This window comes from Triturus cristatus, chromosome 9 (genome assembly GCF_964204655.1).
Source record: "Triturus cristatus chromosome 9, aTriCri1.1, whole genome shotgun sequence".
Taxonomy (NCBI): Eukaryota; Metazoa; Chordata; class Amphibia; order Caudata; family Salamandridae; genus Triturus; species Triturus cristatus.
This window is the reverse complement of record NC_140592.1, coordinates 74,511,845-74,527,406: the sequence shown is the minus strand read 5'-3', so window position 1 is coordinate 74,527,406 and position 15,562 is coordinate 74,511,845. Positions and strand designations below refer to the sequence as shown.

The window sequence follows — 15,562 nt, the reverse complement described above, 5'->3', positions numbered from 1 at the left end:
GAGTCTTGAATGGGGTTCACAGGCAAGGTAGTTCTCCTCCTACCTTTCCAACAGTCACCAGTTCAATCATATGGGCACCTCCAGGCCCCAGAAGATTTCTATATCGTCTGAGTAGTCGCCCAGATGTACATTCTTTCTCCTGTTATCTTCAACCTTTACATGGGGCCGCGATGTGCTCTACTCACAGATAACAGCATCCAGATCCAGCAATATGCCGATGATACACAACTCTACTTCATAAAGTCCCCTCTGTTTCAGACATCCAATGCCTCAAAACGTGCCTCCACCTCATCTGAATCTGTATGCCCTGGGCCTACATGAAGCTCAACCCAACCAAAACAGGATTTCTGTAAATTGTCATGAACACAAACACGAAACAGAACAAACCTGGCTTAATGATATGAACCCTGATGGCTTCGAACACTACCTTTCACAGAATGCCATGTCACTTAGATTCTGCCTGGACACCAACCTCACCCTCAAAGTGCACATTGCAAGAAAAAACAAAACAAAGACGGCAGGTGCCAGCTCTTTCTTCTAAAGAAAGTAAAAACTTTTTTTCCAGAAAGCTACTTCAAGCCTGCTGTACTCTTGAATATAGAAGGTGGTAATGACCTGCCCCGCAGAACTCCTACCAGGAGCCGTTACTGTATGTTTGTGCTATAGAAATACACACATATATGCATACTTATTGCTCTTTTCAGTTCGAAATTCACTTATATGTTAACATTCTACTGAGAAAGCTGCACATAAAAAGTGTAAAAAAAAGTGTACTTATGAACCGATCATAAATTAGACTTTTAACACATTTTTATAGACATAATATCAGTCCAGTCGGATCACAGTGCATTCCACACTTCCATTATAAGTTCTCATTTTAAACAAATTGATACACAAAGGAGTACACAATGTACCAACCATAAGTATACTTTTCTTGATGTAATGCCTAAAGTCAAAAAGATATTCAATACCTGGGACTTTTTTTATATTCTACCAACAATTGGTAGGTGGAGAACCTAACAATCGTGTGAATCAAATCAAACAAGAGATTGACTATTACATAAAAGGAGGTATAGTCATGCAAACAGCAAACATAAGCTATCCCCAGAGTGAAGGTGCAAGGGGCACACCTCATACAAATATAGCCCTTCCTCAGGGCCCTGTTCTACCACATTATCTGTTTTTTGTATCACCTTACAGCTCTAGAATACTGGCTACTACTATAGTGCCAAGATACATGTGTGTGTGTGTGTGTGTGTGTGTGTGTGTGCGCGTGCGTGCGTGCATGCGTGCGTGCGTGCGTGCATGCATGTGTGTGTGTGTGTGTATATATATATATATATATTCACTGACAAAACCATAGGTTTCAGGGGCGTTATAGTTAGCTGGACTTTTCACTTGTACAAAGCCATTGAAATTCCCCCGATATAGTTAGTTCAGCTAACTATAACTCACGCGCCCGCAATGCACTGCTGATGACGTCACATATTACATCACTCATGACATGGTCAGTGACATCACTCATGACATCACTGATGACATCTCAAATGACATGACTGATGACATCACTGATGACATCATCCAGTGAATGTGTGTTTTTCTGAAAATTAAATATGTTTTATATATGTATATCTCAAGGTCGATGGAAGAATCAATGGGTATATAAGTGTCTAAATGGATGATTTGTTTTTGAAAAATTGATTGTGTAACTGACTGATTAAGTATATCATAGTGAATACATGGCTTAGTGAGTAATGTTTAAATATGTAAATATCTGTATCAGTCTCTCACTTTGTGTATAAGTGGCTGCATGGGTTGGTGAGTAGCTACATGGGTGTCTATATAGGTTATTAGTTGTTTTTTTGAGTATCAGTCTGAGTATCTGCATGGTTCGGTGGGGGGTATTACGTAGTGCATAGTTGCATAAATGAGTGACTCACTGTTTGTATGTGTTGAAGACAGCATGTGTGCAGGACTGTATGGGTGGATGAGTGTGTGTATGGGTGTGTTAGTGAGTGAATGACTGTCTCAATAGTGTCTTTATGAGTAACTACATATGTTTTAAACTAGTATATGTGACTATTGGTGTATATAAGTGAGTATATGTGAGAGTGAGAGATTGAAAGAGTTCCTGTATGAATAAGTATGTGTTTCTATAAGTGATTGTTTAAAAGACTAAGTATGTGTAAGTTTCCGTAGAAGTAAGTGTGGTGGTGTATGTATAACTGTATATGCAAGTAAATGTATGTTTGATTCTTTATTAGCATGAGTGACTATGTGTGTGAGTAACTCTATGGATGAGTGGCATTGTGTAACAGGATGTATAGGTGTATGAGTACATATGATGAGTGAGTACATATATGAGTGACTGTATAGGACTGTTGGTGAATGAGTGGATGTGTATGTGGATCTTAGAATTACTGAAGAGGTTGTTGTAACTGGTATTGGTATGTCCATTGTTTTGAAAATTGTAGTCTCTATTTTTGAATGTGTGTATCAAAGGTTATATTACGGTGAGAGGAGGTCTGCCGCTCTATCACAAGGATGATGTCATCAGTGATGTCATCAGTGATGTCATTTGAGATGTCATCAGTGATGTCATGAGTGATGTCACTGACCATGTCATGAGTGATGTAATATGTGACGTCATCAGCAGTGCATTGCGGGCGCGCGAGTTATAGTTAGCTGAACTAACTATAACGGGGGAATTTCAATGGTTTTGTACAAGTGAAAAGTCCAGCTAACTATAACGCCCCTGAACCCTATAGTTTTTTCAGTGAATTTCTGAGGTTTTTTAAATGCTTATTCCTAACTATAACGTGCCTGAAACCTATGGTTTTTTCTGTGAATTTCAAAGGTTTTTTAAATGCTAATTTCTAACTATACCTACACAGATAGGACATGTGAAGAAAGAAGAAAAAATGCACAGAAAGAAAAAAAAGAAGTGCAGAAAGAAGCAACAGAAGTCCTCAAAGACGAAGAAAAGTGCAGGAAGAAGGATAACGTGCAGAAAGAACAAAAAGAAGAGCAGAAAGAAGCCTTGTTGCAAAATCATCCTGTACCCTCAACTTTTTCAGACGGATACTGGTGGTAACTGAGTCTGACTAACCAGTCCTAGAGCCAGTGCTATGTTAAAAGACACTTAGAATACAGTGAAAACACCTACATACACTAGGGAACATTATGCGTTGGGGTCCCTCTGTGATTAGCATGACCTCCTCTGTAAGCCCCTTGTATATAATAGGGCAGGGGGGTTAAAACTACCTCTTAAAACAGGCAACAGGGCGTTTTTGCATACATTAACTCAGGCCCCGTCCCCTCCCTTCACCACTGTGTAAACACGCCCTGTGTCCGTTTTTAGTTGGGAGATTAAGTTCATTTGAATCCTGAGGGTCCTTAGGGTCCAACTAGCCCCCATAGGTACCTCCAGTAAGTGCCAGAGAGCTGCGTTGCAGAGAGGTGTAAAAAGTGGCACGGCCTGGACCACCTCTCTGCAATGCAGCTCAGTGGCGCTTACTGGAAGCACTTGGTGGGCTAGTTAGCCCCCAGGGGCCCTCAGTATTGAAGGGAAATTATATCCCCAATTTAAAACGTGCCATAGTGCGTGTTTGCACACGTCACCTCAGACCCCGTCCCCTCCCTTCACCACTGTGTAAACGCGCCCTGTGGCTGTTCTAAGTTGAGCGATTAAGACCCCTTGAATCCTAAGGGTCCCTAGGGTCAAACTAGACCACTAGGTACCTCCAGTAAGCGCCACAGAGCTGCGTTGCAGAGAGGTGTAAAAAGGGGCTTGGCCTCAGAACACCTGTCTGCAGCGCAGCTCCCTGGCGCATACTGGAGATGCCTGTTGGGCTAGTTGGCCCTCAGGGACCCTCAGTATTGAAGAGGAATTAATTCCCCAACTTACAACTCGCCAGGGGGTGCGTTTGCAGAGTGCTGCAAGGAGGGGGCGTCGCCTCCGGCACGATGCCAGTCTTTTATTTATTTTAATTTTTTAAGAAGGGGGGCTGTGTGGTTCCCCTTCTTATTCTAATTTATTGGCCCTGATGACCCCATCCCCCAGGGCCTGTCTTCTAATTATATTTTTTTGACCCCAATCCCCAGGGCCGGCCACTGTTTTTTATTATTTAAAAAAAATATATATTTATAGACACACCTAGGACATGCTGGACAAACCGTACGTACCTATCACCATGACGATTTGCGTGATATTCATTAAAAGGCGACTATGCATACAATGAATCCACGTGGAATGTATTTACACCACTAGTGAAGCTCTGACATGTCTGATGCCCTACCGTGCCTAATCCCGGTAGACACCCTTGTCGTTTATTTATACAAACATGGGTAGCTATTGACGGGCACATTTAATACACATGCACACCAAGCCATTCAAAGGGGATTCGACAAAAATTCGACCAAAACAATGCAAGAAACCCCCCTCACGATTAATAAAACACACATCCACTGCCGGATGTGTAATACTTTTTATTTTACTCTCTGGAAAGGGGACGAACATCACTTGAGAGTCACAGTGCGCTCCTGGCAGAGCCCAATGCTGTGTTACACCCACCATTGCCTGCTGAGTGCCACACACCTCTGTGTTGTATTCCACTAGCTAGTGCATATGCTATGACACTCTCTAGCCCATGTGCACTGTAACACCACCCCATGAATATGTCATGCCACACTTGTCTTCGCACGGGTTATATTGCCCCATCTAACGTGCCTTCCTCGATGCCTATGTTATAACGCACAGTGCTATGCCATACATATTACAATCTGGGATCCATATCTTTGTCACAGTGCATATGCAACGTTACACTCCCCAGCACATATTTTATATTACAACTTTAGAGACTAGTTAGGTTACACAACACTGCCCTGTGCATATTACACTCCAAGGCGCATATCGCATAGTACGCGCTAGTGCCTGTGCTATCTCGCGCTCTCCAATGAATCTGTCATTGCGCACAATGTATTGCATATTATATTTCACGCCCGGTTCATCTTATATCACACTTTTTGGTGCATAGTTTATACCATACACTATATCTAGTTTTCATTTTCAATCGTGCTCTCAGGACTATGTTCTATATAACACTGTGTTCACCTACCCTTTTCACGGGCATTACATTTTGCGATAGGGGTGGAGGGTCAGGGGGTGTTTCTGCCAAGTGAGCCCGGAGTCACAGTCACAAACGTCCTCTTCTTCCTGAATAAAAGTGAGATTATGCTGCATACTTGTTCATATTTTAAGTAGTTCGTACAGACACACGTTTTAAAAACAATAAAGTTCCTAATACCCGCCTTCTCTGAACAGTTAGCTTGCTGCCCCATCCCCCTCCTCCCTATCCACTGTTGTGTGAATCCATGGACTAGCCTCCTCCCTCCTGCCATGCATGGTCTGATGTGCTGCCACTGCCCTCAATTTAGTATGATGTACCAGTCCACTCCTCCTGCCCTCCATTGCCCAATTCTATGTCCCATCATTGACCTCCTGCTTAAACTCTGTGCTTAGCTTGCTGCCCCTATTCTCCTTCCCCCTGCCCTCCGATGTCTTTGTGCATGCCCCTGCTCCATCCTTTTTGCCCACCATGTTCCATGGACCTGCCACTCCTATCTACTCTGAGTGTTCTGTTGAGCTGCCACTCCCCTCCCACCTGCCTAGCATTGTCAGATGACTGTAACCTGTCCCTGCCACCTCCACCCTGCCTGTCCACATGCCATGCCCCTATCCTCTTCCTCCTGTCCACATGGTCCATTGTACTGCCACACCCTTCTGCCATCCCTGGTCTGTTGTGCTGCAACTGCTCCTCCTGCCTGCCCCGTGCGGTCTGTTGTGAGGCCCCTTCCCCTGAACTTTCTTGTCTGTGCACAGGTCCTGACCCTCCCTTCTATCCTCCATCGTCCTTTGTGCATGCCCCTGCACCCTCCTTCTTGTCCATCATAGCCATTGTGCTGCCACTAACCCTCCCACTTGCCATGCATGATCTTCTGTGCTGCCATGGCCCCTCCCACCTTCCCTGTGTGGTCAGTTAGCTGCCCCTGACCCCCTCCCACCTTCCCTCCATGGTCTGTGTGTATGCCATCACAGTCTCACTGTTGCTCTTCATGGTGTGTCTTCCTTCTAGTGCCCATCCTGCCTGACCTCCATGGCTATCTTGCTGCTCCTGCCCTGCCCCCTTGCCCCCAGCCCTCTGTTTACATGTGCAGACCCCTACTCCCTCCCTCCTGGCTTGTCTGTTCCATTGTAATGCCCCTGATCCGTCCCTCCTGCCCTTTATGGTCTGTTATGCTGCAGCTTTCTCTCCTGTCTGTCCATTATGGTCAGCTAGCTACCATTGCCTCTTGCCCCTCTGTTCTCTGTTGTCCATGTGCATGGTCCTGTCCCCTCCCTCTTGCTTTCTATGGATTGTTGTGCTGCACTCCCGTCCCGCATGCCCTGTGTGGTGTATTGTGATGCTGCAAACCCTGATGCCTGACCTGCAGGGTCAGTTTGGTGCACCTCTCCATGTCCCTCCTGTCCTCTGTTATCCAAGTCCATGTCCCTACCCCATTTCCTTCCATGATCCAATGTACCATACTTGCGAAAATTTTGAACTTAGTAAGAGGGAGATTTTGAAAAAAAGCTGGGGTATTGATTTTCCCCTTTGAGTTACATTAAAAAAGAGGAGATTGTAGACAGGAGACAGATCAAATAAAGCCCATTTGAGCTTAAAAACATTGGACATTTCCTGGCTGAATCGGGTCTGTTGGCATGTATGTTTGTACTATCATTGCCTCTTCCTTCTGCCCACAATGGTCTATTACATTGCCACAGCCTCTCTTGCAAGTCCTGTATTGTTGGTTTGTTGCCCCTGCCCCCCTTTCCACTGCCCTCCATAGTCTGTTGTGCTGCCACGGCCCTTCCTGCCTGCTCAGTGTGGTTAAATTGTTGCCTTTGCACCCTCCTACCTGCCTTCAATTTTCAGAGTCCGTGCCCCTGGCCTCTGCCTCTCAACAGTATCCTAATGAACAACTAGATTGCTAACATTCTATATTTATTACAAAAGTGTGGAACGCCTGACGTCATCTTGATGTAATCAAAACTGTAATACCTAGAGCATTTCCTTTAGAAATTACATATATGAGAGGGTCTTATTGGCATCAAAATTATGGTTAGTGCTCTAAAAGACTAAAATAAGGACATATTTTCTGAGTTTTCAAATAGCGACAAAGCACTTTTAAATTATTTGTTATCTTTATGTTTTTTTATCCAGTTGACCACTTGATTAAATGTTGCACTTAAGGGAGAGGATGAGGTGTTACTTCCAGAACTGCAGACTTTGCAACTGGGGACCAGGTTGGAGTTTCTGCTTCAGCTCGACATTCTGTGATTCTGGTCAAATCACTTAGTCTCCCCATGTCTACCACCAAAATGAATTTGTTCTTGTGTGATGTAACCAATGCTCATGTAAAGCACTCCAATACCTGACAAGTCTGCACTATATAACACTGCAAAAACACAAAATAATAAGTGTTTTGCACACTTCTGTCATTGGGCTATATTTGGGCTACATCTGGGTGATTTTGGGCTACATTTGGGCTCTTTTGTCTCCGGTGGCCATTTTGGGAGATTTATTTGTTATGAAGTTTCCTAATTTCCTCATGTACTGCAGTCTCCTCAGTAGGAAATGCTTTCAGTTTTTTACTTTGATTCCATCATGAAGGTATTCAGATATGTCACACATTTGCCATAAATTCTGAATGTTAGCACTCTAGTTGCTCATTAGATCACTGAAGTAAAACTACTGTTCACCATGGAAGTCTGCTCCTGGTATTAAAAGTGCATGTTTGAGTCTGCATGTCAGAATTTTTTAATGAAATAGAAGAGGATTTGAGAAGTCACTCAAAATGTGCCTTCATTTTCTTTCTTCAGCATTAATCATAATTTCTATGGCAAAATGAACCCCCTCATTGTGTTCCTTTTTAAATTAAATGTTTTAAGTGTTACCAGTTTATTCCAATCAAGATGGCTTCAGGTGTGCCATACTTTTGTCATAATGAAGACAGTAAGCGCTCTAGTTGTTTTTAAGAACACTCTGGGACATTCTGTCATTGGGCTATACTTGGGCTACATCTGGGTGATATTTGGGCTACATTTGGGCTCTTTTGTCTCTGGTGGCCATCTTGGGAGACTTATTTGTTATGAAGTTTCCTAATTTCCTCATTTACTGCAGTCTCCTCAGTAGGAAATACTTTCAGTTTTTTACTTTGATTCCATCAAGAAGGCATTCAGATGTGTCACACATTTGCCATAAATTCAGAATGTTAGCACTCTTTTTGCTCATTAGATCACTGTAGTAAAGCTACTGCTCACCAGGGAAAACTGCTGCTGGTATTGAAAGTGCATGTTTCAGTCTGCATGTCAGAATTGTTTAATGAAATAGAAGAGGATTTGAGAAGTCACTCAAAATGTGCCCTAATTTTTCTTTCTGCAGCACTAATCATACTTTTTATGGAAAAATGAACCCCCTCATTTTGTTCCTTTTTAAATTAAATGTTTTAAGAGTTACCACTTTAATCCAAGCAAGATGGCTTCAGGTGTGCCATACGTTTATCATAAGTAGGACTGTTAGCGCTCTAGTTGTTCTTTGGAACACTCTGGGAAGCTGCAATAGAACACAAAGGAATCAACTGACAGTCTCTGCCCTTGTTGGATGTACATGTTTTACTGAGAATGTCAGACTTCATTCTCACATGACTGAGAAAGATAATGTGAATTTACAGAAAATATGCTCTCAGTTTAGCTTATAGACCACCTTCCAAACCTCTGTGGGAAAAGCATGAGAAAATATTTTTCTCTCAATCATGATATCCCAGCAGAAGGCTTTTTCACATGGTGAAATCACCTTAGAACATACCACAATTCCTAAAATGAGTATGGTACCATCAACAAAGGATTTATAATGTAACTAAAGTCTTAAAACCTTCTATTAACTGCAATGCTTTTTAATGAGGTGCTATCATGTATATTGGTCCCAAGATGGCTGCCAACACTTCTTGGATGAAGTGCTGACAGCCAATCAGATCTCAGGATGAGATGTGTGGTTAGGCTCCGCCCACATATATATATGATTTTACTTTTGATTTTCTCAGGAACTACTGAACAGATTGACACCAGACCTGCAAAAGGCACTTCCCTGACCTGAGGAATACCTCTCTGCCAAATTTCAAGTAATTCTGTTCAGCCGTTCGGGCTGTACCTTGGACTAAAGGTCCCTATGGAAAAATGCATGGGGAAAACGTGTTTTGGGACCCCCCTTTTTTCTCGGCCCCCGCTTGACGAATCACCCCGAGACTTTTAGGGTAGGAGCGGAGCGGAGCGCCCCACCAATTTTGAAACTTTTGCGAGGATTCGTCAACCGGCGCCAAAGTTATTCCAAATAGAATGTTGCGGATTTCCTATGGAAACACGGTCCTAACTATAACTATCTACTGGCGACCGCCAGTAGATAATATATATATATATATATATATATATATATGAATCACTGATTTACTAGTCTTTTTATACACATGTATGTACCTTGATGATACTTGCCTGGGCTTACAATCCTCAGTATGAGAGCCTCCAAGTAATTGAGGATCCATCCGGGCAGTGCCTGTTTTTACTTCTGGGCAATGACTCTATGGCCAACTTAAGGGGCCTCTTCCAGCAGTGGTAGACAACAGTGGGGGATCCATGATCCCAAAAGCAATTGCAAATACAGCTCAAATGGCCCCAATACTCTCTGACTCCAGTGCACTTGTTAAATGCTCTGCCATGTTTGAGGCACATGGTATGTCACTGGGTTCTTTGAGCAGTCTATGCTGCACAATAATCCTTTACGTTCAATGTAGAATTGCAACCTGAGCCTATGTGAGTCACTACAGACAAAAGAGCACAGCTCCTTCTATGCATGAATCAGTAGCACTGCTTTCGATTCAGAGGGCCACCTTAAGACCTTCGAATTTAGCTGTGGAGACCACATGGAGACTATGTTTTAGCAACAGTGGAGGCCACATCTGGACCATGATCTTTATCTATTCAAGCCACATTTGCACAATGGAATTCGGTTGGGAGGTCTCACCCACAGGATGCAGTGTAACTATGGAAGTCATAGTGTATGATGTTTGCTTGCGCAGGCCATATGTAGAGAATGGAAATTAATTGAGAAAAAAACATTCGGAAATGGAGAAATACAACAACCTCAAGACAATCTATTCCTCTGAGGTACAATGGGAGACTAGAGGAAAGAAAGAAAGGAAGCAGGACAACCACCTTCCAAAATGGAACACAAGCCATGTAGAGGGCAAGTGTTTTTTTCCAGTAAATCAGTTGGTTGTCATCATAACACACTATTGAAGGAGAGGAGGAGGAAGATTGTGCACAAGAAACATTAGAATGTTTTCTACTGACAAGGTAGTAAATGTGTGAAACAACCCCCCTGCACAAACATTTAAAAATGCTAAATTCAAAGCCAGGTCATTGGAACAACCAGTCTGCCAAGCTTCCAAAGAATCTTCTTAAGATTCCCCTGCTGGCCTCACTGAAATCTTGAGAGGCAGTCAACTTTAGGGGTTGGATTTAGAGAAGGGCTTTCATGTGCGTCCCTATATCAGACAGGGGAAGATTTAAGGTTGGCTGCATTGTTCATACATATTACACAAACAACACAATCTTAATCTACAGGGAAGGTCAAGAGTCCCGCCAGTCCTTGAAGACATGTTAGAACTAAAGCATCCCCAAATGTAGCTTTTAGCTCTAGAGAAAAGTAGTTTCGATGGTTAACCATATCTTTTCTAGTCAAACTGAAAGTGAAAGAAAAACTGATGTCAATTTCAGAGTAGACTAACCAATGGAAAGCTTCCATGGAATCCTTGGATTTCTCTCAGCCACAGGTCACCATACTGGGCCCCATACCATAGACTTGTTATTGCTCACTCTGACACTTCACATAGAAGCCAACATTATACACATCAGTATTCGTTGTGCCCCAAAAGGAACAGATCAGTACAACATTAATGCGGCGGCTCCTCTGTATGCACCTTCTGTATGTCTTCCCAGCTACCAGAGTAGTGAATAGGTTGGCAAGGTTACTTTGATCAAACTGTTTAAAATATTGTAATCATTTTATAATTGTCTGCATTGTTTTTTCTTCTTGTTGTAATTGTTTAAAGGACTAACTTGTGTCAAATATTTACATATACTGATTGATTACCGGTAAAGACTGGACAGATCTTCTCCCAGCAGGTGATTCCGCCTTCGGAGGTGTACTGCCCGAGCACCACTTCCAAGAAAAACACTGGCAAACCTCCTCCGAACAGGAAAATGAAATATGGAATAAGAAATGCACCTGTAATGGAAGAGAAGAACAACGAAACATGGTCACTGGGTGAAGACTTGAAGAAAGGACGGATAGAAGAAAGTGTACAAAGAGAACACTTCTAGCTCCTAGCTTTCTTTTAATGGTACACATGGTAGCAAAGAGTAACCATTTCCTGGGCATGTCACAGTTATTTGACCACACATCTGTTAAGGGTCCACTGGTAGTTAAACCCAGCACATTCTTTATAATAAAGTTGGCCACTTGCTGGCTTTGGATAGGGAGAAAGCTTCACAAACCATGAATTACTTTACTGCCTTGACATTTTATTTAATGGTTACTTCAGGGTGGGACAGACTGCTTTGGAGCTCATGAATTGGTTGAAAGATGCAGATAACACAAATGGGCTGTCATCATTTGTTGCATTGGAAAGAAAAGGACAAGTACTAAAACTAGTCAGACTTCGCAGAGATGACTCTAGAGCCCTTGCTTGCTCTATTAATTTGCACACAGTTCACCACCAGTCCCTCCCTGGATATTGCAGGCTTGGCACTAGAGACGATGGCATTCTGTCTCTTGAATCAATCATTCTTTGTTTACTGGTGATCCTCTCTCTCCACCCGCTTACCCGCCAGTTACCAATCTACACTGCATTCCTATTTAACCCAAACCAATTTTCTTGGAGACATTATCTCCTTGTTTGGCTTCTCTTCCACCCTTATCCTTATGATACAAATGTCCTTGTCTTGTTTTCTTCGTCAAATTCAACCTCCTGAAGATGTTGGTCCTTTGAACTGCTCGGCCCTTCCAATGGAATAACTTTTCTAGTCCACTTTGAGGCATACGGTCCCTTCACAGTACAAGCATCCTTTAACCCGCCTCCAAATCTTGAACACATAATCAGATGACCCCCTATCCTTCAATATCCATTGATCCTCAAGTGTACATCCTGTAACTGTGCTCCTAATGTTTTTTATTGATCCGCTCCAGTCCCTACAACTCATAAGTGTGCCATGATCTAAACTGCACACCACCATCCCTCTAAAAGATTGTGCTTGCTATCTCCCATTCTACATGTTGGATAGAATACCTCTACATTTACAGTTACGAGTACAAATGTCATGACTATTTTGGTGCCTGCGTGTAATGGGTTGGTGATCTCCATTCAATAGGCCGGTGGCTAGTCACTCAAAACTCACCATCAGAAATAGCTGCTGATAGGCAAACATGATGACCACTTCAACAAAGGGAGCAAAGTAAAAAGCAACATGTCCCTTGAGCTATCGTTCATACGGTTACTGCACGTCAAGCACCTCTCTTGGGGGCATATTTACAAGCTGGCGATAAAAAATTATTGTCGCTTTTATGGCCGTTTTCGGCCGAAAAGCGGCGATAATTTTATCGCCTAATTAGCAAGGTCACGCTAACGTGTGAAACCTTGCTTTAGCGTCGGGATTCCTAAAGCCCAGCTTTGCATCTCTAATGAGATGCAAAGTGGGCATTCCTGACCTGACCTAAACGACATTTCTCCTATCATCAAGCCCCACGCTATGAAGCATAGCGTCAGGAAAAGTAGCGATAACCCCTGTTATCGCTACTTTCCTTACGCCTGCTTCAGGACTGACTTAGCCATGATATCCTATGGAAGGTGGATATCATGGCTAAGTTTGTGAGTCCCTATCATCAAGCTGACTCCACACTACGTGAGATTATCGCTGGATTTCCAGCGATAATCTCACGTTAGGCAGTTAGCGTGAGGATTTTTATCGCTGAGGAGATAAGAGTTGCTAATAGCACGCTATCTCAGCGATAAAAATCCACGTTACCCGGCGATAATTATCCTCACGCTAAGAGCGCTGAGCGATAATTATCGCCGGTTGTTGCTGATATGCCCCTTGGTTCCTGCCTCTTACTGCTAAATTGTGCCACTTTTCCCTTCTAGCACTAAATAGCCTAATTGCTTTCTCAAAAGTACCTGGATATAATTCTGTGCGCAGTATTTACCATCTGAAAATCACACTCACTAACTTTCTTCACCTGCCACTAATGGAAAAATGACTGAATAAAATATTGAACTTGTATAAGCACTGTGGTTTTGATCACGAGTACATGAAGAATAATCCTTGTTAAATTAATTCATGATGTAAATTCAATAGTGTTTCTGTGATTCACATATGTGAGTCAAGCCAGCTTACTGAAACCAAAGATGAAAATGTGTTGCCGTACTCACCTCCGCCATTTTTGTAGCAGAGATACGGGAAGCGCCAGACGTTGCCAAGGCCGATGAATCCACCAGCCACTGAGAGCAGGAAGTCAATCTTGCTAGCCCATTTCTCTCTCTGGGGTGGTTTCCCCTCTGCTTCGTCTTCCGGGCGGGTCCCTGGACTCTTTCCAGGAGACGGTTTCAGAATGTCCTTGTGGAAGTCTTTCAAAGAGTGAAACTTTTCTTTGTTCGCCATCTTTACTCCTGAGTGGGTGGAAAGGTGGAAAGCAGGTTAGAGACTGATTTAACCAAAAATTACAAAGAAAGCCAACATACTTATTTTTATTATAGAGCCTACACAAATTCAAGCACCGATCCGCCCAGCCAACACACATACAGCACTCGGGCATAGTCAGAACGCTCATCAAAGCAACTGTGACTACAGGTCAGAACATACAATCACCCCTTTACACAGACAACTAACTTGCAGAGACACACAAACAGAGACATACACTCACACGCAGGCAAACCTGCAGAGCTGCTAAGTGTCCACATTTCACCTGAGACACCAGCAGCTAATTCTGCGTTTTTTGCCAAATGCATTTTGCATTGGGAGTCTCGACAGTCCTTATCTGTAATTGTAAAAACAAATGTTCATGACCCAGGGTGAAAGTCACTGTTGGCTACAAATACAGAGCTGACTCAAGGTAACACAGGTTAACTATGCTCGGCAACAGATGTTCTCAGGGTCATATTTACAAGGGGACAGCGCCACCAGAACGTCAATTCTTTCGACGCTCCGGTGGTGCAATGCCCTGCACCATATTTGCAAAGCGGCGTTAAGCCAAATTGCGTGGCATAACAGACCTTCGTAAATATGGTGCCCTTTCATGCAGGTGTCTGCATGAAAGGTGCACGCAATGGGTGTTGCTGTGGGCGTTCCAACGCAACACCCACTGCTTTTTGACGCTGCCCCAGATTGACACGGACCTGTAAATCTGAGGCAGCGCCAAAAACTGCCATGCAAAAGCAGGCATTATATGGGAGAAACAAAGAAAAATACTTTGATTTCCCCTCGGTCTTACTTTTACTATGTGTGCTGCGGAGCAAAACACCATTAATGACTGTTTAGGTGCAGGAAGGTGTCCCTTCCTGCTGAAAAACAATCATTAAATAATGACAATTTGCAACTTCTATGTGTGAAGCAGAGTTTGGCACACATAGCAGTAGCAAATTGCCATTATTTATTGTCTATGTGCAGGAAGGCACACCTTCCTGCACATAAACAATCATTCCTGCAACGCAGGAACCCTTGCACTATGGCGCAAGGGTGTCTGTGTTGGCACTAGGCATCTATTTTTAGCGCAAACACAGGGGTGCGCCATATTGTTGTAAATACAGCACGTCCCTGCATTTGTAAATGACGCAGAGCAGCACTGCAAAATTTGCTGATACGCCACGCTACACCATTTCCTTGTACATATGCCCCAGTGTTTGTTAACTTTTCCCTGTATAAGATAAGCCCATGAGTACATCTTTGTGACTGGAATACAGGGGTCTTGTTTCACTGTTCTGGCACGAGGCATTCATGAAGCAAAACTCAGAAGAGGCATAATCCTTTCACCAACTTTGCTGAATGTTTATAATAACTTTGGTCTTATGTGTCAGCGCATTTCCCCATAGGCATAGACGGGATAAAACCCTTTGATGCATGAGGCCCTTCCTTTTATCAAGCACTTGCCACTGTAGCTTTGCTGGCTGCAAACATGTGACAAATTTACCCGATTCTTCACTATTCAATGTATCAACTGCAGAAAGATGAAAGGGGAAGAAAACCCTGCACGATCTGAACATCTGACCTGCAGATCACACACAGTAGTCAAGTGCAATATATTCAGTAGTTCACTGAGCCACTTAGCCAGCTTTCAGACCGCAAGCTTCACAGACTTTCATTCAAAATGGTGCCTGCGCGCCGCAAGCTTCACAGACTTTCATTCAAAATGGTGCC

At 43.2% G+C, this 15,562-nt stretch overlaps 1 protein-coding gene across 1 annotated transcript in view; it reads right to left on the bottom strand.

Moving 5' to 3' along the window:
* SLC6A6 (solute carrier family 6 member 6) overlaps window positions 1–15,562 on the bottom strand; it is a 271,368-nt gene that overhangs the window by 108,510 nt on the left and 147,296 nt on the right. Inside the window, exons 3-4 of the mRNA XM_085624442.1 lie at window positions 13,582–13,818; window positions 11,247–11,381 (exon numbers count right to left, since the gene is read on the bottom strand). Of these exons, the coding sequence (XP_085480568.1) occupies window positions 11,247–11,381; window positions 13,582–13,810 (364 nt within the window). The 5' untranslated portion in view covers window positions 13,811–13,818. The remainder of the gene's footprint in view (window positions 1–11,246; window positions 11,382–13,581; window positions 13,819–15,562) is intronic.